Below are 25,537 nucleotides of genomic sequence, written 5' to 3'. Positions count from 1 at the left end.
CACCTTTCACCTCTAGACACGAGCTTTGGGTAGAGACTGAAAGAACGAGATCATCGATAAAAATGACAGAAATGAGCTTCCTCCGAAGGCTGGCTGGCCTCTCCTTTAGAGTAAGGAGCTCGGTCATTCGAGAGGCGCTAAGAGTAGAGCCGCTACTCCTCCACATCAAAAGTTGAGGTGGATACCTCCTGGACGTATCCTAAGTGAGGTGTTCCAGGCATGTCCTACTGAGAGGAGACCTCAGGGCAGACCCGGGACATGCTGGAGAGATTATATCTCTTGGTTGGCCTGGGAACACCTCAGTGTCCCCTTGGTTAGATTGGGGGAGTGTAAGAACCACTAGAAACTTACATTATAGTTTTACTGGAGGTTTTTTTCATTATTATTAAAAGCCACATTAAAATGAATGTTGGTACAACTCATGTCCCAGTAAACAAGCCAAACTGTCTGCATAACTTCTGATGCTTAAACTGCACAAATGTTTGTGTACAACACCAGAGTTAATCACATTCATAAGCACAGCGGCACATGTTTTTACCCATACATACACCTCATCTCTTCTTCTTGTCTCACCTGCTTAACCAAGACATCTCCAATGCTGCAGATCAGGAAGTTGTTGCTGTTCTGTCTCTCAGCTGATGCAGCTCTCTTTCTGTCCAGGAGCAGTGAGAGGAATTCTGTGTGCATCTCCCCGAGCTCATCCAGGACAGGAAAAACCTACAGAAAATGTTGAACAGACTGGCTGTTACTGTGTGTGTGTGTGTGTGTGTCCACAGTCAAACAGCTCTTTGGCCCTTTAATCACCTTCTTTAGAGTTTGAGTGTCAAGCTGCAGCTCCTTCTGAAGGCCTTTATAATACACTTCAGACATGATCTTCAGCGTCCTTACATGATGAGCCTCTGTCTGGTACAACTCTGTGTAGAGAAATGACTCTTATCTCCATGTATGGACGTGACAGCAGCCTGTAGTGTATCTCAGGCCCCACAGCACATTTTACCATAAATGACGTCTTGTCTCTTGATTTCATCTTTCTTCAGGGTTTTCAAGAACTTCTTATCCACCATCCCACTCCAAGAATCAGCTTCCAGATATTTAATGTCATGCTCAAACTCCATCAGCTGACTGTCAATCAACTCAGTACCTTCTCACACACACACACACACACACACACACACACACACACACACACACACACACACACACACACACACACACACACACACACACACACACACACACAGGCACAATTTTGTGTTGATCAGCTTTCTCAGGAAAACAAACTATAGTGTGTTAAAATAACGTGTGTGCTGTTGTTGCTGCTACCTTCATCTGTGAGCGACTCTGTCGAGGCGTTGACTTTGCTCCCCTGATGGAGAGAATCGGTGGACTGGGACAGATGTTTCAGGCCTTTTAGTGGAACATCTTCTAACCTGTAGGAACAAAACTATGAAGATGAGTGAGATTTGCTTTCGACACATCGTAACTTTTAAATATAGCAGCCAAAGACTTTTACATGGTTGCAATAAGGATTTGAAGCTTTTGGAACTGCCACAAAATGTAGTCACAATTCTAGAAAAACACAGTTTGACTAAATAAATCAGACACAAAGATGCTTCTGCTGAACACACAGAGTAATGCTGGACATATGAAGTATGTGTACATCCTCTTTGTTGAGACACTGATTTGTCCTGGTGTGCATATGTAAGGTTTAAAGTTACTGCAAACTGGGAATTTTCAGAAATGAACTGGTTAATCTGTTATAACATCTCACGATGCTATGTTGATGCTGGAGACGCTCTTGGCCAGATTGCTGTGAGGGTTGAAGATGCTGGGGTGTCGTCTTGGAGACAGCACAGGAAGCTGGTCGTCAGGGGTGGTTACTGCTGACCAGTGCTCCCGTGACGATGAGGACGCCGTTGATGTCAGAGATGACGTAGAAGATGTAGCTATATATAAATACATCACATCAGAAAATATGATGGATCCGATTATGTGACAATGAAATGCAACGAACTGGAATTTATATGGTTCTTTTGTTTCTCACTGACCACACAAAGCACATAAACTACAAGCCACATTTACCTGCCAGAAAGTGTCTCAAAAGTAATTGGACTGACGAGCAGTTTGGTAGACAGCTGAGGCCGGTTCTTATATATTTAATAACAAATTAAGCAGGTAAAAGATCTGGAAGTGTTGAAGCAGCATTTGGCCTCTGTCTACTGAGGCTCTCAATATGAGGTCCAAATAAATGCCAATGCAAGTGAAGGAGGCCATCATTCGACTGAAAAAGCCCAAATAAACCCACCAGAGAGAGCGCCAAACTTCCAGGAGGCCTAATCAACAATCTAATCCAATCCTAAAAAGAAGGGATACACTGACCTGCTCAGCAACACCAAAAACCTCAAATGCTCCTCCACACATCACACGGATGACACGTCTGTCACAAACATGGTGGAAGCAATAACTAAAAACTAATAAAGGAAACATAATGGAGCCGATCTCCAGCAAAGTTAATATGTTTGAGGAATGTGGCAGAGGGAGTAATAATTCAGCTAATATTAAAAAAGTTAAAGAAGTATTTCATCATCAGCACAAATCTACACTGAACTTCACTCAGAGGCTTCTTCAGAGTGAAACAGGCCAACTGAAGTACAACACGCCCAAACACGCGCCTCAGCCACCCCCTGAAAGCATGAGAAACATTCTGCTGTTAAAGGAAAAAAGCCAAACCCCCAAAACAAGGTCCTGAGGACGGCCTTCAGCCAGCTTCAGAGTCAGCACCTTTGCTCTTCTCACCACGGTTACTTCCTCTCACAGAGTCTGACCTTCATTCCATTCTCTTCATCACTTTTATCCAAAACCATTTACAAAATTTGCTGTACAATGCAACTTTTACTTATCCTATTAAAAACAAACTTAGTGCTGCTTCTGCCCGTCGTGGTGCTGCTGTTGGGACACCAGAAGCTTTACAAAGCAGCTCCCTCTCTCTGCCGGACTCACAGCTTCACTGAAGTCTGAGTGAGTACGGGCGTGCTGAGCTGAACTAAAGCTCAGTCAGAAATGCTGCTTCTCTACCTCCCAGCTTCATTTTATATTCCGTGTTTTACAGCGTCTTTGTCTTAAAATTTCCCCTCTGCACCCAAATTTCCCCTCTGTGGGACAATAAAGGGACAATAAAGGCTGTTTCTTCTTCTTCTTCTTAAGTTTTACTTCATCTGCTCTCCTCTGTCTTCATTTATTTGTCCCTGTGAGCTCTTTTGAACCATTTCTCTGTCCTCGGCTAAGCTGTGCGTTCTCACCTTTACTCCTCATGTTAACAGACGACCCGGGAACGCCTTCTGACACCGCCGATTGCTGCTGGAGACAAAGACGAGAGATTAACAGGTGAAATGTAAAAGGCCCACCTATAAAATAGATTCATGATTCATTTTGACCTCACCTGTGGCTTAGGCATAAAATCTTACTTTAATGTCATCTCCAAGATAAATTCTAAATTAGATGTGGGTGATTTTCCTGCTGGTCTTCTACAGTATGGTTATTCCAGATGGTGAACTACAAAAATGAACTACATGTAACCAAAGAGAATGATCGCAGGATGTGATCATCTTTAATGTGACAGATTACAAAAAGCACCTGCAGCAGTGTTACTGCTGGGACGCAGAGTCTGCTCTGCCCATAGAGAAATACGTTTTATGCCCGATGAGCCCCGGCTCACATCAGCCACAGACTGGTGCTTCCACCTCTTTCACTACAGCCATGACACCCTCACAGACCTGCCGTGTCTTTGGTTTCTGGCTGAATATAAAAAGCGCTGATCTGTGCACTGAAATATGAAGGCAGGCGCTCGATGTTGTGTTGAGTTTCACTAAGATGAACACTGATGTACAAACTGCTCTATGTTAGAAAAATATAAATACATAATACTAATTATTCTGGATGGACAAAGGGTTCACTTCAGATGCTCTGGTATGTGCGTTCACTGTAATGAAATGTGATCCACTCACAATACCTGGACAGATGTGCAGCACACCCACCTTTGTTTTGGTCTTTGCGCAGACAGACGGACTCTCTGTGGAGCGATTACTGACATGGACCCCGCAGTCTGCAAGCAACACACATTAACACAAGCAGGCGTGTTAGTGTGTTCATCTGAGTGTGTGCTGCCTTCTGTCACACCTACACAAACACACTAACATACAGACTGATATTTAGACATTTCTAGTCTTACTGACCACTCAAAGTGCTTTAGAGTACAAGTCACATTCTAGCCATTCATTCATTCATTCTTTACACTTTACCTCACAGTTTACCTCACAGTTACCTCACAGTTTACCTCACAGTTACCTCACAGTTAGCCTAATGTCTCTGGATCCTCTTCTGTCTTCAGAACCAACTTTATTCTTTGTGCCACAGATTCTTTCTCTAAGTTTCTCACAGATTCTGGTCCATACTGACACACCACAATCACACAGCTGCACAGCCATGGTGCTAATCTCCTGTTTCACCACATCCCAAAGGTGCTCTGTGGATTTAGATCTGGTGACTGCGGAGCCATTACAGAGAACTCATTGTCATGTTCAAGAAACCAGTTTGAGATGATTTCAGTTTTGTGACATGGCAGTCATCAGAAGATGGGCTCATACAGGCACAGAGATGCGCAGCAACAATACTCAGCTGGGCTGCAGGCTTCTATTGTCCAATGTTGGCGAGCCTGTGTGAAATGTACCCTCAGTTTCCTGCTCTTAGCTGACAGAGGGGCACCACGGTGGTCTTCTGCTGCTATATTATATATTTTCTGTGACGAGGATGGGCCACCTTGTGTCAGTTCTGCTGCTCTCAGGTGAAAGTGAGCTGGATGGTGCTTGGCTGTGATCACAGGTCCCAATAAAGAGACTTGGGGCTGATGCCCTTCTACGGCCCTGTCCAGCTCTCCAGCTGTAACTGCCCGTCTCCTGGTATCTCCTCCACACTCCTGAGACTGTGCTGGGACACAGCGAACCTTTGGACGACCTTCCTGGTGGAGCTGGACTACATGTGCAGCCTGTAGGTACCGTCTCCTGCTACCGACGGTGACAAACGGTACTGGCAAAAAGCCAAACTTCACTGGCTTTTTGCGGTCCATCTTTAGGACAGAGTGGACCCGCATCAACAACAACACATTATTCAGCAGTCTCGTCCAAGTGCAGCTGGAGTCTCTGAGCACCATGCTGTTCCTTTCCTTGGTCTCCTTCACACCTTTCCTTGATCTCACAATGTTCTCCATCAAGGTGAATGTAAAGTGATTTGGAAAAGGAGGCAGGAGGTTTTGGACTGTTCAGCTGCAGCCTGTATCTTTCTGTCTCTTTAACACTTCAACATTAGTGACACTCGACTCTTCTATCTGCATCCATGAATACGTTCAAAAGGTTCAAGAATGTAGGTACCGCTCTCATGGTTTCAGTTTACCTTTTTAAGAAAAAATTAAACCCAAAAAGAAACCATCAAAGCACGCGCCAGAACAAAACCGGCAGGAAAAATTCAAACCCAAAGCATCGGATGCGTGTCCAGGTTAGGCTGCCTCCTCTGGGCACACAGACTAAACTGTCCCAATGCGCAGCATCTTTACACATGCTACACTTTTCCCTCAATATTTTCATAGAGTTCGAGGCCATTCCCACTGTAATAATGGACTCAACTGTGCCACAAAGTTCCCATTCTAACCTTTTATCAGCGTATATTCAAAATGTGCCAGTGCCTGCAGGTGTAGGTAACTTATTTAAAGGGTTTAACTGTTTCTGATCATCTACTGAGGATTTTACAGGGAATAAACATGTCACTGAGTTCTCACTAACACTGTTATCTGAAATTCAAATGGAAATAATAGAAATGCATCACAGTGAAACTTCAGAAGTAAAACAGAAGAGGAAGCGGCGATCACGGGCAAAAAGGGGGAATAAAAAAGGAGGAAGGAAAGAGTAGAAATGCTACAGTGAAACGGGAGAACGAGAGCTGGCAGGGCTCTCAGAAAAGAGACAGCGGTATGAGTGAGTCTTACTGTTGCAGTAGAAAGTTTCCTTATTGCACAGACGTCTGGTGCTGTGCTGACACACTGTGGAGCCAGCGGGGCAGACGGGGAGCTTTTCTCTCTCTTTGCTCTCTTGTTTACTCTCCCCTCTCTTCTCCTTGTCCTGAAAACAAGAAAGATACAAACACACTTTTAATACCTCACAAAGATCATTCCTCTGACATACTATGGGCTCTACAAAAATAAAAAATGATCCACAAAAACGGGGGACATTATCAATGCCCAAACATTAGTGAAAACATTTCTGGTTCCAGCCTCTCCAATCAGAACATGTGCTGCTGTTTGTGAGTTCATGGTGTGAAGCTGTTACAGTACTCTGAGAATCACAGGACTTACTGTGCAGCCATATCATCAGCATAACTTCATACACAACAGACTGACAGACCCACAACAGCAGTGAGTCAGGACTGCAGAGAGCAACTGTCCACACACACACACACACACACACACACACACACACACACACACCCACACACAGTGTCTCTACCACTTCTACCCAAAGGAAGGTGTGTCCCTACAATGTAACCATGTACAGCTGCAAACATCACACACTCCACTCTACCTCAGCTGATGGACTCTCTCCTCTCCGCCTCACAGAGCGATTGAACCTCTTACTCAGCTTGGCTGAGAGCAGCGCTCTGCTGTCTGCCTCCCTGAACTCTGACATCTTCAATGTGAGCCACCGTCCTTCTGTCTGAGCATCCCGGTTCAGTGACTACCTACAAGCTGCGTCTCCTCTGTCTGCTTTCAAATCAGGAAATGAGCAAATGACACACACACACACACACACACACACACACACACACACACACACACACACACACACACACACACACACACACACACTTCCTCTTTCGCTCAGTGTCTGCAGTGTTTTGCAGAATTCTTTAGTCTTCATGAAGCTGCTGTTGGAGCAGAACCAGAGTGTGCGATTACATGACTGCAGTTCTTTCCTGAGATGTATGATGTAACCTTCTGTTGGTGTTTTTCGTTTAATATTTCACTGATAGTTTCCGAAGTGTTTTCATGTTTCATCGATTTTATTTTAATCTTGTCATTTGTTTATTTGAATATTTGGTTTCACTTCAAGTTTTACTTGGTTTTAGTTTTATTTTTAGTTTTTTTGGGGGGGGGGGTCTGCTGCAGTCAGATTGCATAAGTAAATGGATCAGCTCCCATGATGCTAGTCTGGATTCTAGTCTGAGTAATGAATTCTAACAAATGCCAGCTTAGCCACTGCTTCCACAGTGACGTGCAGCATATATCGCACAGCTGTGATAAATCACGACACGTGTGTGTTTAACATCTGTGTTGACCTCCAGCTCACACTGGGGACAGTTTGCAGCCGAATGTGAAGCGGTAGGAATGAGAATTAGCACCTCCAGATCTGAGGTCACGATTCTCAGCTGGAAAAGGGTGGAGCGCCCATTCCGGGTCAGAGATGAGCTGCTGCCCCAAGTGGAGAAGTGTGAGTATCCTAGGGTCTTGCTAGCGAGTGTGGGGAGAGGGGAGTGGAAGACTGGCAGACAGATTGGTGTGGCAGTGATGTGGACACTCTACCTGCTCTGTACCAACACAGCCTGGCCTGGTGAAGGGAGAGCTGAGCAAAAACGAGCTGATCTACGTTTCTTGCCTCAACTATGGCTGTGAGCTGTGGGTAGCGACCAAAAGAATGATTGCAGATACAAGTGGTCGAAATAAGCTTCCTCCCCAGCTCTCCCTTAGAGAGGTGAGGGGCTCAGAGCTGCTACTCCTCCATACTAAAATGTGACACCTGAGGTACTTCAGGTATATGACTGGAATGCCTTCTGGGACCCTCCTAGGTGAGGTGTTTTGGGCATACTCTACCAGGACGAGGCCCCAAGGCAGACCCGGGACATGCCGGAGAAATGACATCTCTTGGCTGGCTTACGAACGCCTTAGTGTCCCTCTGGAATAGCTGGAGGGGGTCCCGGCATCTCTGCTTAGATTGCTGAGGTCTCTTTTATGACATCGGTGTGTGTGCACATGTGAAGTCATATGGATAAAAGATGAGTTGTTGATTCATCCCCCTGATCAGCACTGGAGATCGGTGAGCACACGGCTCTCTAGATGAACAGGATTTCATGCAGTGAGGCTTAGACAAAGAATATGTGTTTACATGTGCACATGCTCATCACCACACACTCCTGGGAGGACCATTATTATGGGCCACACTTTTCATATGGCTTGAGATTTATTGTTGTACACCTGCATAGCGTTCTGACTATGCAGACAAAAGGATTATGTGAATTCCCCCAAAGATATGCACTTAGATGATGATGACCACAGCAATGGTAAAGGAACCAGTTCTTATATAGTGCTTTTCTACTGTACACTTAGGGTTCAGCATCTTTCCTGAGGATTCTTTGGCATGCAGACTGGAGCAGCAGGGATCGAACCACAAACCTTCCAATTAGTAGATGACCTGCTCTACCTCCTGAGCCACAGCCACCCACACAGCAGAGTTCACCACGAAGAGAAAGCACAAAAAAACCCGTGAAAGATCGAAACAGCGCAGTGGCTGCAGTGGACTGACTGGTATCTTCTCCATGGAAGAATATACACATTACTGTTTGCTCCTCATATTTCTTATAACACCCCTGGCTGAAAGTACAACCTCAATTCCAAAAAAGTTGGAATGCTGCATAAAATGGAAATAAAAACTAATAATATAACTAATAATAACTAAAAAATCCATATTTGATTCACAACAGAACATAGAAAACATCAAATGTTTAAAACGTAACAATGTTCTGAGATGTGTTGCTGCCATCAACTTTGAACTGAGTTAATATTTTTCATGAAAGCGTAAAATATCTTTAACATTTGATAAGTTTCTATATTCTGTTTTGAATCAAATTACACTGTATCCCAACTTTTTTGGAACTGCAGTTACGCACAGCTATAATGCGCAGACGTGTAACAGCAAAGCGTGTCCAAACCCTGCAGAGCCTTACAGGAAGCTGTAACAGGTACACCAGGGAGTTCTGCACACTGTTAAATGTCTCGATATGCTTATAAACAGGATTTTTTATCACTGCAGACTGATGAGGAAAATGTAAGTAAGTGTGCATAAAGTGAATGAGCCTGAACACTTTCTGAACCCTCTGTAGATGCATTATTTTACCCATCAACAACAAAAGGTTCCTTCTATTATCATTTAAAAGCTGAAGTAAGGTTAGTATATATATAAAAACCAGTTGTTCTTATCTTTTAGATTTGAAGCTATGCCTTTAATCTGTCACTGTATATGTATATATATATATATATATATATATATATATATATATATATATATATATATATATATATGGTGAGTATGAACTGTGGGATTCTGTAGACATTTTCTCACCTTGGACTTCTTGCCCATCTTGCTGCGGAGGTAGCTGATTGTCCGACTAATTTTAGGCCCTCCTTTTCCCTCAGTTTCACTCTGCAGGGGACCCGGCTCATCCTCTGAGATACTGAAAAAGGTAAAGAGCCACTCTGCTTACTTCTGCTTACCCATTCACATCAAAATGCAGCAATTGTTTCACTTTTCTCTGAACTAAATTAAATCCGTTATTCCAGTCATGGGCCTGATGGAACCAGAATGACAAATTCAAATGAAAAACCCAGCGGGACAATGGTGTCACGCAGTGAATGCAGCCCCTGCTAAGTATCTGTGGAAATGTTGGGTTAGTGCTGCATCAGTTCAGTTTGTGCTTTAGGACTGAAACATGGGGAATTATCCAGTGTGACAGCAAAAAGAGCATTGGCTTCATTAGTTTCTTTTCCTACCTGTATGTCAGTGACCCGGAGTAACTGGAGAATGAGGTCACACCTGAAAAGACAACAATCGTTTGATTGGGCCAACCAAGCTGCTACACTGTGTACACTCGTGCTTTATGGCAACAGTACCTGCAACAATGTCTTCAAAGCCACAGTTACAAAGAAAAATCTGATTATACTAAATGTTGACATGACAAGGAAAGTGATGACCTATGAACTCCAGTGTAGCCAAGGCACTTCTAGCCCTAAGAAAATAACTAAACACAAAGTTAAGCAAAGAAAGAGAAGAAGATGTGCTTGGTCATGACTAACATATGCCCTGTACCACTGCCAACACACATCTCATACAGCAGATCACAATTATTGCTGGCATCTTGTCATTTAAGAATTTTCTTTTTTAGACGCCAGTGTTTCCTTGAAGGCAATAACCTACCTTAAACCACTTTTTTTTCCCAGGTGGCTTCAGTGCTTCAAAGCCATTAGAAGGTGTAATTTATGTTTGCACTCTGTGTGCGATGCTGCAGCATCTCACCTACAGCAGCATTCAGTGAGGCTGCTTCTTTGTTGTGGTTAATATTATGATAATAACAGTTTTAGTAAAAGAACCGTGAAGCACTGTTAATGCACTAAAATGTTTTAAAGGCTGGTAAGAGATCCACTGTCAGAGGTGTCAGAGCAGACGGACACATTAAAACAGAGGTGAGAGACACTCGAGTTTTTTTAGTTTAGGCTTCCAAAGACAAACAAGGCAGCAAATGTGTTTTTCATCCATGTGAGTCTGCAGGTCCAGAGACAGTTGAACGCATTTTAGTTGTTTTGCTGGTCAGTGTTAGATTACATCAGACTGACAGAGGGAACACTACAGGGACATTCATCATACTTACTCCCTCCCTTCTCCTCCTCATCACTGGAGGAAGAGCCAACGGAAAAGAAGCGTCTAGTTTTTGGGAGGAGCGGAGAGATACTGACAGAGAAGCTGATTCGTCGCTTTGATGGAGGAAACCCACTCACTAAAAGGTATTCATGGGTGCAGCAGGATGAGAAAGTCTTACTGCAGAACTTGAAGAATCTTTACGTCTTAGAATAAACAGGAGGAAGTGACAGACATGTCGGGAATAATGACTGAAAACAGACTGTGACTGAAACTCACCCTGTATATCGCGCTGAGTGATGGTGACCATGGACATGGATTTGCTGAGAGTTGGATGATGAACCATGGCAGAACAGCTGGCAGTCAGTGATATCTAACAACATACAATAAATGAAAATAAGTATGTAAATAAATTCTTTAATTAACAAATAAACGATGAAATAAAAGTAAGAGGACACACCTGACTATCAATGCTGCTGCTGTCTCCTTCTTGCTCCTCCTCAGTTAGGGAGGCCAGAGACCCCCTGTCCTGGCTGTCCAGGTGTGAACTCCTGCCTGCAGGCACTCCTTCCTGATCACTGATGCTGGGATGTTGCGTCTGGATCTGGACCACTGATCTGCCCACCTCTAAACTGTCTAGACTGTGACTAGATGAAAGGAGAAATCAACATTGTTATGGGCCTAGTAGCCCTACTGTATGTTGCTGCTCTCTTCCTGACTCAGGTGGCACACCCCTTTTTGCTTGGTGGTGCCAGTGCACACCTGGTGCCACTTAGCAATCAACACTGCAGTACAAAAGCTGGTGAGAAGAGCTGTCCTGCTCCAGTGCATCTGCTCTGGCTGTGTCTCCTCAGAGGTGAGCGTGCTGCGCTCAGTGATTGTTATTTTGCAACCTTTTGATTTTTCCAGACTTCCAGGATTTTTTGAAGACTTTCTTTTAGGTTTTTGACTGACATAGAGGCCTAGCCATTTCTAAGTTCATCCATCCATTTTCTTCCACAGACACGATGTTGCAGGTGGTCAACTGCGACATCAGGGCTGTTTTCTTTTGGAATTTGCTTTGTTCACCTCTTTTTTTTTTTTTTTTCAGATCCTGGACAAACCCCCAATTTATTGTGTTCCTCAAAAAGAGCTGGAGGGAGAGGGGAACAACAATAAAGTGTCTCAGTGAAAAAGCTGTGCAGTGGCTCAGAGGTTGACACCAGAGTCAGGGAGAGAGAAGCAGGACACACACAACACAATATGCCTGCTAAGGCACCTGTCCTCATTTCATTACACGGCCTGAAATGACGAACTGTATTTTTCTATGACTTTTCTGACTGCTTGTCTCACATCATAGTTGGAGGTGATGTTTTAAGGCGCTCCGCTGTTGGAGAGCTATCAAAACGCTGCTAGAAACAAAATATGTATATTCCTGTTGATCTCCACTGTTTACCTTCGGTTGTCTATTTGCTCCTGATCAGGACAAACCAGGTTGGATGGACACCAGCTCAGACTGGAGAAATGGAGAGAAAGGGGATGAATGGTGACAAAGATACAAAAGACATGTTTGATAAAAGGGATATTTTAAATCAAGAATGAGATGGATTACTGATGATGGTTTTATGGCAAGAGAGACAAGAAACTATTAATTCCTTGAACTTTGTCAGACAAAAGGCATATGGTGCTAATTTACAACATCACACTCACATCACAGCTTGAACAGGTCAACTCGATGCAGGCAAATATTCTGGAGAGTTAATAATCATACATCTCTGCACTGGAGACTGCGTTAAAGAGAATGTTTCCATCTCCACCTCGTCCCACTGGACTTTGCTGACCTGCTGTTCTCACTGTAATGATGACTTTTCCACTGGATGCCCTGCATGATGGGCCAGGGAGAACCTATGTGTGTCTAGACTGTCATGTGAGCAGGCTAAGGCTGGACAAATGACAGAAACACAGCACTCTAGTAATAAAAGGCAAGAATGTAAGCTACATTCAAACCCTTGATTTGGCCACTACTGTATCAAGAATGGTGGTGTTCCTGTCATGCCGTTAGAACTCACTTAGGTTTCTTGTCTTTGCCACACATTTAAACACGTTTTGTCCTTTCAACATTTCTCAGTTATTTCTTAAAGTGTGGACGTGCCGGGAACATCGCTCACAGAAATATCAGCTTAAACACACGAGACAGTAAAAGAAAAAGTACGAGATCTTTGTGAGTGCAGCAGATGAAAGTGTTACCTTCTTCTGTGGCGGAGGGACCTGGCTTGTTTCACCTCTCTTGAAAGGCTCTTCAGTGAGCTGAAGGAAGGCACAGGTAGACTGTTAATGACAAGAAAATTCCATTCAGTTCCATCTGTATAGCTCCAAATCACAGCATCAGTGGACTCAAAAGACGTGGAGGCTGGCTTAAATCTCTCTTTTTACTGCACTGCACTGATAGCATGCTGTATTTATGCTTACTGTTTGCTGCTTTAACTCATCCATATATGACTGCAGTTGTTTTTCTGCTCATATCTGTTGATGTGGAGTTCAGTTTTGGGACTTTTAACAACATGTTTGGGAACTGAGGAGAGCAGTTAGACCAGATATAAGCTGTAGAGCAGTGCAGAGCATCAAGGTCACCAGAGCATCAAACTCCAGTGACTTCATGTATATGTCGTTGATGTGGTTTGGACCGTATAGTTTGTGTTTTTTATTTCTTAATACTCTGTCTGGTTTTTGATAGATGGCAGGTTTGGATTGCAGACAATGCACACTCTCTTACATAAGCGCCTCCAAACCCTGTACACACAGTTCAGCATGAATGTGCCAGTTACCCTGCTATGTGCTCTCGTGCCCCCGGAAACCATCACAGATGCTGACTGAACTTTGTGCAGATAACAAGCCAGGATACAGCATCCGTGATTCCCAAACAGATTCACAGGCTTTGATTAGTTTGACCACCGGACAGTTTTTCACTCACTCTCAGTCCATGTTAAATAATATCAATCCCAAAGGAGGTGACAGTGTTTCTGGATCTTATTTCTGTTTTTTTCTTTGCATAGGAGCATGCATTATGCCACCACAAATCAGAGCTGTACTTGAGTGATGCTCAAATGCTGATGCTCTAGCCCAATCAGAAAGGGCCCCTGAGATTATCATATGAAGGTGTGATAAGGCTGAACCAGCTGGAATAAATCAGTGGCTTCTCTATCTAAAATATGCCGTGTTCATCTTGCTGCATCTTTGCATTCATGTGTATGAAAGGGGGGTTACCACAACACAAATATATTGAGTGGGTACTTCTAACATAGCACACTGAGGTGCCCCAAGGACCAGATTAATGTACGATTTGGTGTCAGAACAGCTTCCAGGGTGGCACACTCTGCAGAAAAACCAGTACCTGCACTGTGAGAGGTCAGTCTGCGCGGCCGTGCTGTTCCTGCCTGGCTCCCAGCTGTGGCGACGAAACAGAGACGAGGAACAGATGGATGTACGCAACACGGCTGACGCTGAAGTTTCTGGAAGCCCGTCTTTTTTCTCTTCTTCATCTCCCGCTCCTTCGGTCTCTCCTCCTCCTCAGATATAACAGGACATGTGTAACAGTTCCAGACCCACACCCAGCACATCTCAATAAATGAAACAATTACTAAAAAACATATTCACTCACACATTAACTCTTATAACTGTAGAGTAAACACTGAAAATATGGGATGTTTCTCCTCCCTTTTCTTTTATGCTGACTTTGAATCCCCCCCCCTCCTTTCAGAGAGCATTAATGTGGCACCGCACAGAGAGAAACACCTCACCAACATCTCTGACTCAGTGGAAGCTGACCTGAGTTACTGCACACGCAACACAGAGACGGGAAAATGTTTGTGATCTAGACATTATCTCGTTTTTGCCCACATGGAATATTTGATCAGTTTCTTCAATAAATAAATGGCCACATGTAATATTTTGTAATAATCTAACATTTTTCTACTTTTTACACTTGAGTGAAAATCTTATAGGTAGGCCCCCTAATCTGTGGTGGTAAAAGTAAAAGGCAGCTTACCTATTATTATAAATACTGTAAATTACAATGATTTAAAAGCAACAAAAAACAAAACAACAGCAATGTTATAATTCTGTAAATATGACAAGCATAGAAAAACAAAGATGACTGACATGAAAACAAAAACATTATAATTACAGTGTTATGCTGTAAACAGCAGTCTCTCACTTAAAGTGAGACTCCTAAAACTAGAACACGGTAACTTATCTGAATCACAGTCATCACAATTCACAACTTACTGCCCCTGAAACAACAAACTCCAGCCTGACTTTGGGTGACTTGTTCTGTCGAACGTGCCCTTAAATCAAACAGATGCTACAGAAGGAACAGCAATCCCAGTGAAACACTGCTCCTTTGGCCACATGAGCTAAAAAGTGCACCAACTGAAACTTGATTTGACATCAACACTTCTGATCTGGTTTCTGATCACTTCAGACAGGAAGGAAGTGCTAAGAGCTACAATGATGCTGAGCTGTATTACTGCCTAAATCTATTCCAAATTGATTTGGGGAAATAACAGCTTCTGCTAGAAAACTTGAAATAACACTGTGTGCTTTACCTCTGTCTATTTCTGACATCCAGGACTGTGTGGAGCTCTGAGATGTGCCCCCTGACAAAGCTCCTTTGCTGGGACTGACAGCTTCTTGCATCGATGCATTTTCGGTAGAGGACTGGGACACACAAGTCTGAATGTCCCTGTGTCCAACACAAGTGGGAGGAGCCTCAGGCTAGAGCGAAAAAGAAGAAATAAGAGGCAGATGTTTGCAAGGAAGTAAATGAACAGACATATTGTGAAGACTTCCCAACAACTCAAAATATCCCAATCCCTGTGAGAACATTTTGTTTGAGTAAGCCACAAGGCAAGGGCCCTTAAACACATACACAGTCCCTCATATTGCAGTAAAAATCCTGTCATTTCAGAAGCTGAGTATTGCAGTGATCTGAAAGGTTTCTGTAAGAAAAGCTTCTCAGGAAAACACCAAATGTAGAGCTGAGCCAAACGCCGTCTCTGGAGTAGCAGCATTATGAGAAAACCTAGTGGAAAAGGCCCCTTCCAGAAAAAATGAGTCACTCTGAGCTGCACTCATCACCCTCTGACCATAAAGGCTTCCATACAGTAACGTAGGAACCTCCAAATATTTCCCTACAGAAGCTGCACTGGAAAAAAGCTCCAACAAAGGCTAAAGGTCACCCAAACTATTGCTAGGACTAACCTGAGCCTGAGCTTGTTCGAATCTTGGAGCTGTGGGATTCAGACCAGCCACAAATCTTTTGATGTTTACTTGATAGTTGCAAAGTTTTCAGTTTATTTCAGAGTAAAGAGAATCTGTGATATCAGTGATCTCTGTCATGCAGAGCTAATCAGACTAAACCAAATGTATCATTTTTTATTTGATTTTAAGAGCAGCAATAAGAGCTGAAACAAATCAGAGCTTGGATGCAGTCATGCATGTTGTATGTTACCAACACAGGTCAAGTTGTAAACTACTGGTTACACTAAAGAACAGGAAGGCCCGATCAGATTCAGAAAACATCCAGGAGCCTGGAAAAACTCTTTGGACAGATGGATCCAAGATAAAGTTCGGGAATGATGGGAAGAGAGAAGCATGAAGGAAAGAAACAACTCCTACCACATCATCTGTCCAACATGGTGGTGGTGGTGTTATAGCGTGGGCATGTATGGGTCAATGCCAAATTTATTTATACAGCACATTTAAACAACCAGAGTGGACCAAAGTGCTCCACAGGCAGCCAAAAATAACTTAGCTCGAATTAAAGGCCGACTCTCGGGCAAAGACTTAAACGTAGAACCTGTTTGGCAGGAAGCGTAAGGCATTCCAGACACTCGGAGCAACGACAAAGCTCAGTCACTTCTATTTTGAAGTCTAGATCTTAGAATTTTGATGACCTGATGCTGACCTCAATGCTCTGACAGGAGCGTGAACATGTGAGCGGTGTGTATTGATGATGTTACTGCTGAGAGAAGCAGCAGAACACTTAGACTACTTCTCACACACCCTTTAAATTAAACCTGAAATTCATGTGTGTGTGTGTGTGTGTGCATGTGTTTATTTTAGATGGGTTTATACCTTCTGAATGACATCATCGCCCAGCTCGGCACTGACTTTGAGGCCGTCTTTGAGCTCTGAATCTCTGTGCACCAAACACAGCGACACACACGTTCCTCTGTCTGCAGAGAGGAGGAGGAGGTAGGTGGGGTGTTAGTGAAGAGCGCAAGAAGGCGAAAGATTGTTTCTATCAAACACTCCTTGCTGATAAGCAAAAATTCTTCTGTAGTTGGAGAGAAAATGTGGTCACATTAGAGACTGTGGTATTCACTGGAAAGGAAGTTTACCTCACGTCACCCCAACCACACAGAATCAGCCTGTCTGCGTGTGACACACAGATATCGTTACAAAGTTCACATGAAACCAGGAAAGTGAGAGAAAAGTCTGTACTCTGAACCCCCCCCCCTATTTTAAAGATAAATTTGACTTCATTTGAAATTTAGAAAAAAATCATTACTTCACTGATAATAAACGTCTGGACCATCTGACTCAGTTGTCTGTTAGTGTTTGCATTAATAAGAACATTCTCCTTAACTCATTTAATTAATATACAGTATTAATAACAATCTTTGCGTGCATTACACTTTGCGTGCATTAATATTTAATTAGCATTAAATATTAAAATAATCACAGTTTCCTTACAGAAAAAGAATCACATGTGAACTGCAGCTTTAACTCAGTGTTGCACGCTTCATTTGGCACAAACACACTTCAAACAGCTTCTAACTTGCAGGACTGAAACCACAGAACGCCAACCACACGTCAAGAAACTGAAAAACTGCAGTTTTGTTTTGAAACACATCAAAAGACTGTGGTAATAAGACCAAAATGACCCCATTTTCCTTATTTGGAAGTTGCTGCCCGTATTGGTTATGGTTATTACACAGGAAATTTGGTTAATTTCTTCTTTGTTATAAAAGTTTTTCCTACCCTTGCCCATTCATTCTCATCATTATAAATAGCAGTTTGACCTCTAGTGTGGTGCCAAAAAGCTTTAAACATGCTGTTGTGCAGCCCTTGCTGAAGAAACCTGTCCTAGACTCTTCTGTTGTATCAAACCGTCTCCAAGCTACCATTTTTGTCTAAAATCCTGGAAAAGATTGTCTTTACTCAACTAAAGACTTTCCTGGATGAACATGCAATTCTGGAAGTGTTTCAGTCTGGGTTCAAGACTCATCACAGCACTGAGTCCGCTCTGTTAACGGTTTTTAACGATATTTTGTTAGCAACCGACTCTGGTGAGTGTGTGCTACTTGTGCTGTTGGACTTAACAACTGCTTTTGACACTGTGGACCATGAGATCCTCATCTCCAGGCTGGAGCAGTGTGTGGGCATCACAGGTGCAGCTCTCCAGTGGTTTAGGTCCTACCTCTCTGATAGGAGTTTCTATGTTAGCATTGATGACTTTAAGTCTGCCTCTGCTGCCCTCCCCTGGGGAGGGGGTTCCACAAGGTTCCATTCTGGTACCTCTCCTTTTCTCCTTGTACCTGCTGCCACTTGGCAGTATTTTCCAGAAACATGATATTTCTTTTCATTGTTACATGGACGACTGTCAAGTTTATTTTCCATTGAAACACTCGTGCATGCTCTGTCCAGCCTCTCCTCGACTGCCTTACAGACATCAGGGGATGGAAGTCACTAAATTTTCTGAATTTTAAAAGAAAAAGACAGAAATTATGATGTTCAGACCCAGTGTCACCAGCAGTACCCCCTGTGTTGACCTTTCCTCTCTGGCCCCATATGAGAAATCCATTATCATTAATTTAGGTGTGAAAATGGACCCGACTTTAAGGCTTGATACTCAGGTAAACGCAGTGGTGAAATCCTGCTTCTTGCAGTTGAGGCAGCTGTCAAAAATCAAGCCTGTTCTCTCCAAAGGTAATCTCGAAACAGTAATGCATGCTTTTATAACGTCTCGTCTTGATTACTGTAATGCGCTTTTGATTGGAATTAGCCAGGCCTCCATTGCTCGCCTACAGCTGGTGCAAAATGCTGCTGCTCGATGTTTATCTGGTGCAAGAAAGCGAGAGCACATCACTCCAATTTTAACTTCTCTTCACTGGCTTCCAGTTCATTTATGAATCAATTTTAAGTCTCTTAATGGTCATGCCCCATTTTATCTGTCTGAATTGCTGCACCCATACGTCCCATCCCGCTCCCTTAGGTCAGCAGATCAGACGCTTTTACTCATTCCAAAGATGCAACGCAAACTCAGCGGTGATCGAGCTTTTGCAGTTGCAGCTCCAAATTTATGGAATAATTTGCCGCTGTATGTCAGACAGGCTCCTTCACTTGCCGACTTTAAAGGAGGTTTTCACTCCCTGGCCTTCGACCCAGTGTGAGACTTTGGCTGTGATTTTAATGATACTTTTCTGATGTAAGGACCTGGTTTCTTTTAATACAAGTAGAGGAACAGTTTGTCAGCCTTACCTTCACATGGTGTCAATGCGCTGTGTTCAAGACTGGGCTGGACAGGATAGAGCATGTGGCTTTCTCTCTGGATCTACCACAGACAGACGAAGGGAGACAAAGAGGAATGAGACTGAGCACAGGTTTGTTTCTGTGAGGATTTCTGGACTGAGAATAAAGTGTTCTGCTCTGCAACAAGGAATAAGACATTTTCTGTGAGTGTTCTCAGTGTAACACAATATTAAACTATGACACACACACATCCACGGGTTCCATGTGACTTTTGATAACAGCCGTTCACCCACATACTGTGTGCGCTGCGCCTGAGCGTTTTACATGTTGATGCAACAGAGACACACATGCACTCATACACACTCAGGTCACAACGAAATGATTGTTGCACACAGTAAGTCCAGTGTCATATAGACCGATGTAGGGAGGGTCCTTTATCAGAGTGCAATTTGCAATTCTGCAATCGCTCAAATATCAGCTGGTCTAAACCGCTGAACACTTTGCTGTAAACAATCCTCGAATGCACACGTGTTCTTCCAGCCCAAATATTCTTTAGGTCTTTAATGAAAGTGGGCCCAGCTGCAGCTACGACCTGCATGCTGGCACACCTCGATAGCACATTCAAGCTAAAAGCTATCTAACACGTGCCAGCAGAGATAAGAGCTACGAAGACACGTTTTATGATACACAGCCAGGGTGTATGTTACAGGTGAACCACATGATTAGAGATCCTTTTTTCTTTTCTGTTAAGTGAAAGGTTCATAATATCGAATAAAGCCCCAATTAAGCCAAAAATTGAAATGCACAAAATCATAAACCTCGCTGATTTTCACAGATGAATGTGCATGAAAGTGGAGACAGAGATCAGTGAACAGTGCTTGGACCCGAATCCAAGCCTGACAACTAGCTTCCTCTGCTAGAGCGGGCAGCTGGAAATAACAGGAGCTGGAGATCAGCGGTTTGAGCTGAGCAACACCGCCTGTTTGAGTCCTCACATGCTAGCATCACTGCTTTGATGATACTTGACATAAAAACAAGCATCATGAAGAAAAACCTGACCGAACTAGCAGCACATCTCAAAAGAAAAGATTTTTCACAACCAACTTATTCACAATTAGAGCCTGATGAATCTTAAATATGATCAGTCTATCTTTATTAACTACCTATGTGCCACCCTGGCACGAGCCGAGGATGGGACAGAACCCCTGCTGAGTGCCGAAGAGCCGCTCGAGACCTCAAACTCAAAACGAAATGTTCTACTAATCTGAGATTTCTGGTTTTCATATCAGCTATGAACCATAATCATAACAATTCAAACAACAAAAGGAACGAAATAAAAACAAAAAGAGCTTTTTGTGATATTATGATGAGTTAGTCGAACATCTCTGAAGTAACACAACCTTAATAACGTTAGCGTCATTTGTCTGAAGAGCTTGACAGTGTCAATATTAATCCTTCGTGTGTGTTGGTCCTTTCGGTGTCCAGTGTTTAAATTTTTTTTTGAGTGCATTACTTGCCAGTTGATGCAGATTAGCGATTTTAGCTAGCGGCAAAAAAAAAAGCACATTTGCGTGCCTCAGTGGTCTCAGCAGAGGCAGCTCAGTCTCAGAGAGAGAGACGGACTTTCCCAGCAGTCTTTGTTAATAGCTTTCTTTATGCTCTCGCCTTCTGACGACATGTACAAGTTACAACTGTATGTTTTGTGTTTGGGTACAGAAATAATGAGTCCAAAACTGCACAGGTTTAAGATGGCGGACTGAACAAAAGAGCACAAAACCTCTTTTCTCTGATCCTATTTTTAAAAACAAATATGCACATTTAGAAAAGGGCTGATTGAAATCTCAGGGCTGGATATTAATGAGACGTGTGAGTGAAGCAAAGACTTGTGTAACTCCTACTGCTTTGTAACTGCTGTAGGCTGAGCCATCAGTGAGCTCATATTTAGTTGTGTGATGGTTAATCAGTAAAGCCAAAGACTCCTTTGTCTCCTCGACAACTTGTGTCTCAATGGATCTGTTGTCCTAGTTCCATGTTTCCTGCACTGTCTATTGTCAACATGCTGCAGAAAAAGATCCACACAAAAGAGCAACTCTCCAACGTAGGAGACAACAGGCAGCATTTGTCGGCATTTGCACCCAAGCAGCATATGCTGGACAGCTGCTTAAAGAGCTCTCACTTTAATTCACCACATGAACATGAATGGAATAATAATGCAATGCCCTGGTCTTACAAAATGAAATATGTTATGAATAATAATAACTAAGATTTCATTACATGTATTATTTTTAGAAAGATTAGTAAACTTACTGAAATGCACTAATCATGAAGACCCCCAGATTAAAGGAGCAGAACAATTCACATAGTTAGGGACAGAAAACGTGTCAACGATGTGCTGCTAATTATGGAGCTGTGGAGGAAGATCACATATTTATGCTCTGAGCGTGAAACAAAAACAAACAGTAAAAAAAGGAGATCGGTGATCCACTTGGATCATTCCATCTCAAACCACCACGAGCTTCCAGCTCCACCATCTCCAATCTGCATGGAAACTCTATGGTACAAAGTGCAAAGGAACACTTTTTAATCAGTTTAACATCAAGACAGTGAAACCTCTGGGATACTGATATGATCAGTTCAGTATCAGAGTGGGCTGTTAATCAGTTTCAGCTGCTTTAGTGTTCATGAAATGAACAGGTGCACGAGAGGGGCAACAATGAGACAACCCCCAAAACGGGAATGTTTTCACAGGTGGAGGACACTCACATTTTTCCCTCCTCATCTTTTCTCGTTCTGCATTTGGCTAGGGTCAGTGTCGCTGCTGGTACCATGAGGTCATACCTGGACCCTACAGAGGCTGCGCAGGTAGTCCAACTCCTCCAGGATGGCACATCAATACGTGCCATTGCCAGAAGGTTTGCTGTGTCTCCCAGCACAGTCCCAGAGCATGGAGGAGGTACCGGGAGACAGGCAGACACCCCTAATGGGTCCTGTGCTCACTGCCCAGCACCGTGGAGCCTGATTGGCATTTGCCATAGAATAACAGAATTGGCAGGTCCATAGACAACGCTGTGACAATAAATACACAAGGGACAACGAGAGGAGAGTGGAAACAGCTGGGGAGAACAGGTGGACAGAATCACACTAACGAGACCAGGGGGAACAAAACTAAACATGCACAATACAAAACTACGCACAATACAAGACACTATCAAAATAAGACAGGAAGTGGCAACACAGAGACACAGTCACACACCTGCTAACTTGACACAAGGACAGGGAGGTGAACAAACACAGAGACAGAGACTTGGACAGACTGGATAAGAAGGGAACTAACATAACACGAGGAACTAAGTCTGAACTAAGTCTTCACACAGTTTAGCCAGCCAAGTTTTCTTCTATCAGCCTGTTTCTATGAGGCGTGTGTATGTGCGAACTTTGTCTACACGATGTGAACAGACTTCAGTATGATTTTGTGCGAGGTGAGGTTTGATTTTGTGAAATCTGACAGCCCCGGTCTCTGAGTCTCTACATGCATCTGTGTAACATCTTCATCTGTATGTCTTTGTCCATTAATCTCCTTTTCCTGGATCTAAAACATGGCAAATACAACTTCCTCTAAAGGAATCTGAATTAAGAGGAGGAACACCAAATACTGAAACCATCTCTGTTAAAACTACAACACAGCATGTTAATCATATTACCCATCTCAGTCATCACTGTGATAAAGAGCGTGCAGCTAAAACTCTGCCTTTATTTACTGAGACATAAACAGCATTAATACACTATGTGGAACCTCCTAGAAACAAGAAAATGTCGATAAATGACAGATGTAGTATTGATAGTCAAGTATTGGCTACTGCAGTCTGTTATGTTCTTTCAGTAATAGACGTTTGTGGCACCCTAGCACAGTACAGATGTGTATCAAGAGCAGTGAGTTCTCAGAGAGTTGATCATTGCACACCGAACAGCTGAGACGCTGTGTGTTAAGAGGAATTCTGTCCTGTAGTGATGCCGGGGATGTGACAATGCCCAGTGTGTTCTCTGATGTGTCGTAGTAGGAAACAAGCCAAACTGGCAACAGGATTTCAGGATTTACCCAAAGCAAGACGGAAGTTCTGATGCTCTGAAAATCGTGTAAATGAGAGTAAAAACAGAGACAACTGGAATGCAAAAATGTTTTGTTACCCTTTGTGATTGTACAACATGCCTTGTGAACATGGGTGCTGCACTGCCACACTACCACTGAAATATTAATGACATTTCTAATACATATACCTATATTTGTGTATGTCTGTGCGTATATGCAAAGAAGAAGCCAGTGAATATGATTCTCAAAGGCCTTCTCTGGACCAAAGCTCACTGAGGTAAAGTGGAAAACTGTTCTGAGGTCAGAAGAGGTTGGAAAACATGGATGCCGCGTCCTCCGTACTAAAGAGCAGAGGGACCTTCCAGCTTGTCATCAGCGCTCGGTCAGCCTGCATCTCTGGTATGCTGAAAAGTACATACAGGTTTCAGAGCAGCATATGCTCCTATTCAGATGACATCTGTTCAGGGAAAGCCTTGCACATTTCAACATGACAATGCTAAACAACTGTATGGTTCCTCAGTTTAAACATTTGATATGTTTTCTGTTGTGATTAAGACATGATTCATTCCCTAAGAGCTATTAGCTGAAAGCCTGAGATATTCCAGCATGGTGTGCAGTGTGTCATTAAAAAATTTGATTAAATGCAGGAGAAAAGAAGAAGTTTCAGGCCTAAAAACTATCTACAGCAGATGGACAGTGTCAGGAAGTCATGTCCTTAAGAAATAGAAAAACATCCAGCAGAGACCTGACACAGGACCTGAGAGATGCATCAAGACCTTCAGCTGATCCATCTCAGCCTCAGAAGTGGTCTTAGTGGAAGGGCGGCTGTCAGGAAGCCATTCTTAAGGAAGGGAAAGAAGAAGAAAAGGCTGAAGTCTGCAAAACTACTCTACAAGAAGTGGACTGAACATCAGTGGCAGCAGGTCTGATGGAGTGATGAACCCAGCTGTAAAATTTGTGGTTCAAATCAAAATCATCATGTGTGGAGCAATTCAGGAGAGAGGTACACCAGTGAGAGTCTGCAGCCATCTGTAAAACACGGTGGAGGCTCCGTCGTGGTTTGGGGCTGAATCTCAGCCAGTGATGGAATTATGAACACAGAAAAGTACCATCAGGTTTTGACCTTCTTTGCATTAGCATCTGGAAGGCCTCCGATTATCAACAGCATCGTTTTTCAGCATGACAATGATCCCAAACACACTGTTGATCTAGTAAAACCATCCCTGGGTAGAAAAATCACACAATGGAACACTATCAGTCATAGATTGGCCTCCTCAGAGCTCGTACCTCAACATTATTGAAGCAGTGTGGGATCATCCTGACAGAGAACAGAACCAAAGGCAGAAACATCCAAAGAAGAGCTCTGAATGTCCTTCAGGGAGCCTGGAGAACTGTTCCTGAGGACTCTTAAAGAAAGTATAGAAAGCTGCCTCAGAGAGTTCAGGCTGTGCTGGAGAACAAAGGTGGTCACACCAAATATTGACTTTCAAGTTCATTAGAATCGTACCTGTTATACTGTATATTTATATTTTCAATGTCTTTAAATCGCTCCACCTATTTCCCTGCAAAATACCAAGAAATGAGTGATAGCACAAGACATTTGCACAGTACTGTGTGTGTATATATATAAATGCATATATATATATGCTATAAACCTACACCGAAGGACTCATGGTGCCTCTGTAGGTGTTTGAGAATGATCACATTTCAAATATGCTATCTGTCACCATATTAACAGCTGTTTCCTACCTTAATCAACAGCACATCCACTGTGGGCTCTCCTTTGGCACAGAAGCTGTACCTTCGCCTGTGTCTCTCATACATGCTGCCAGTTTCACCAGCTGACAATCCAGGTCTTACACACACACTGACAGCGAGACATTCTGCAGGCAAAAGCTCAGCTGTCACCCCACTCTGTACGGTCTCTGCTGGAGCAGCAGTGATGCAAACAGCTGAGGGAGGAGTCCAGAGGAAAGAAAAGCTCCAACTGGTAGTTTGTACTGTTGCAGGCAGCTGATTTACTTGCCATGAAATGAGAAAACTTATATCCAATAAGCTGTAGAAGAAGAGGGACCCAAAATACTAATCTGTTCACTTAAACTGTGGTGTCAACGGCACAAGCTAACCTAGATCCGTGATTAAGTCGCAGCATTACGAAAAGGTCCCGCCTGTCCACAGAGTGATCCACTAAAGTCTGTCGATGATCCTC

The 25,537-nt window shown here is 43.2% G+C and overlaps 1 protein-coding gene across 2 annotated transcripts in view; it reads right to left on the bottom strand.

Moving 5' to 3' along the window:
- The window catches only part of LOC115781526 (A-kinase anchor protein 13-like), an 85,538-nt gene that overhangs the window by 11,795 nt on the left and 48,206 nt on the right, over positions 1 to 25,537 (bottom strand). The window contains exons 12-30 of one of the 2 annotated variants that reach the window (XM_030731211.1): positions 19,251 to 19,323; positions 16,842 to 16,942; positions 15,311 to 15,479; positions 14,098 to 14,272; positions 12,954 to 13,013; positions 12,163 to 12,222; positions 11,188 to 11,374; positions 11,007 to 11,100; positions 10,741 to 10,866; positions 9,866 to 9,908; positions 9,438 to 9,549; positions 6,035 to 6,167; positions 4,035 to 4,102; positions 3,300 to 3,357; positions 1,772 to 1,946; positions 1,324 to 1,430; positions 998 to 1,141; positions 805 to 914; positions 574 to 717 (exon numbers count right to left, since the gene is read on the bottom strand). In XM_030731211.1, coding sequence (XP_030587071.1) covers positions 574 to 717; positions 805 to 914; positions 998 to 1,141; positions 1,324 to 1,430; positions 1,772 to 1,946; positions 3,300 to 3,357; positions 4,035 to 4,102; positions 6,035 to 6,167; positions 9,438 to 9,549; positions 9,866 to 9,908; positions 10,741 to 10,866; positions 11,007 to 11,100; positions 11,188 to 11,374; positions 12,163 to 12,222; positions 12,954 to 13,013; positions 14,098 to 14,272; positions 15,311 to 15,479; positions 16,842 to 16,942; positions 19,251 to 19,323 — 2,139 coding nt within the window. Of the gene's footprint in view, positions 1 to 573; positions 718 to 804; positions 915 to 997; positions 1,142 to 1,323; positions 1,431 to 1,771; positions 1,947 to 3,299; positions 3,358 to 4,034; positions 4,103 to 6,034; positions 6,168 to 9,437; positions 9,550 to 9,865; positions 9,909 to 10,740; positions 10,867 to 11,006; positions 11,101 to 11,187; positions 11,375 to 12,162; positions 12,223 to 12,953; positions 13,035 to 14,097; positions 14,273 to 15,310; positions 15,480 to 16,841; positions 16,943 to 19,250; positions 19,324 to 25,537 lie in introns of both variants that reach the window. The other variant, XM_030731212.1, reaches the window with a different exon arrangement.

Source organism: Archocentrus centrarchus, chromosome 6 (assembly GCF_007364275.1).
Source record: "Archocentrus centrarchus isolate MPI-CPG fArcCen1 chromosome 6, fArcCen1, whole genome shotgun sequence".
In the NCBI taxonomy this organism is placed as follows: domain Eukaryota; kingdom Metazoa; phylum Chordata; class Actinopteri; order Cichliformes; family Cichlidae; genus Archocentrus; species Archocentrus centrarchus.
Note: the sequence above shows the minus strand (reverse complement) of the source record. Positions and strands in the feature narration are given on the sequence as shown.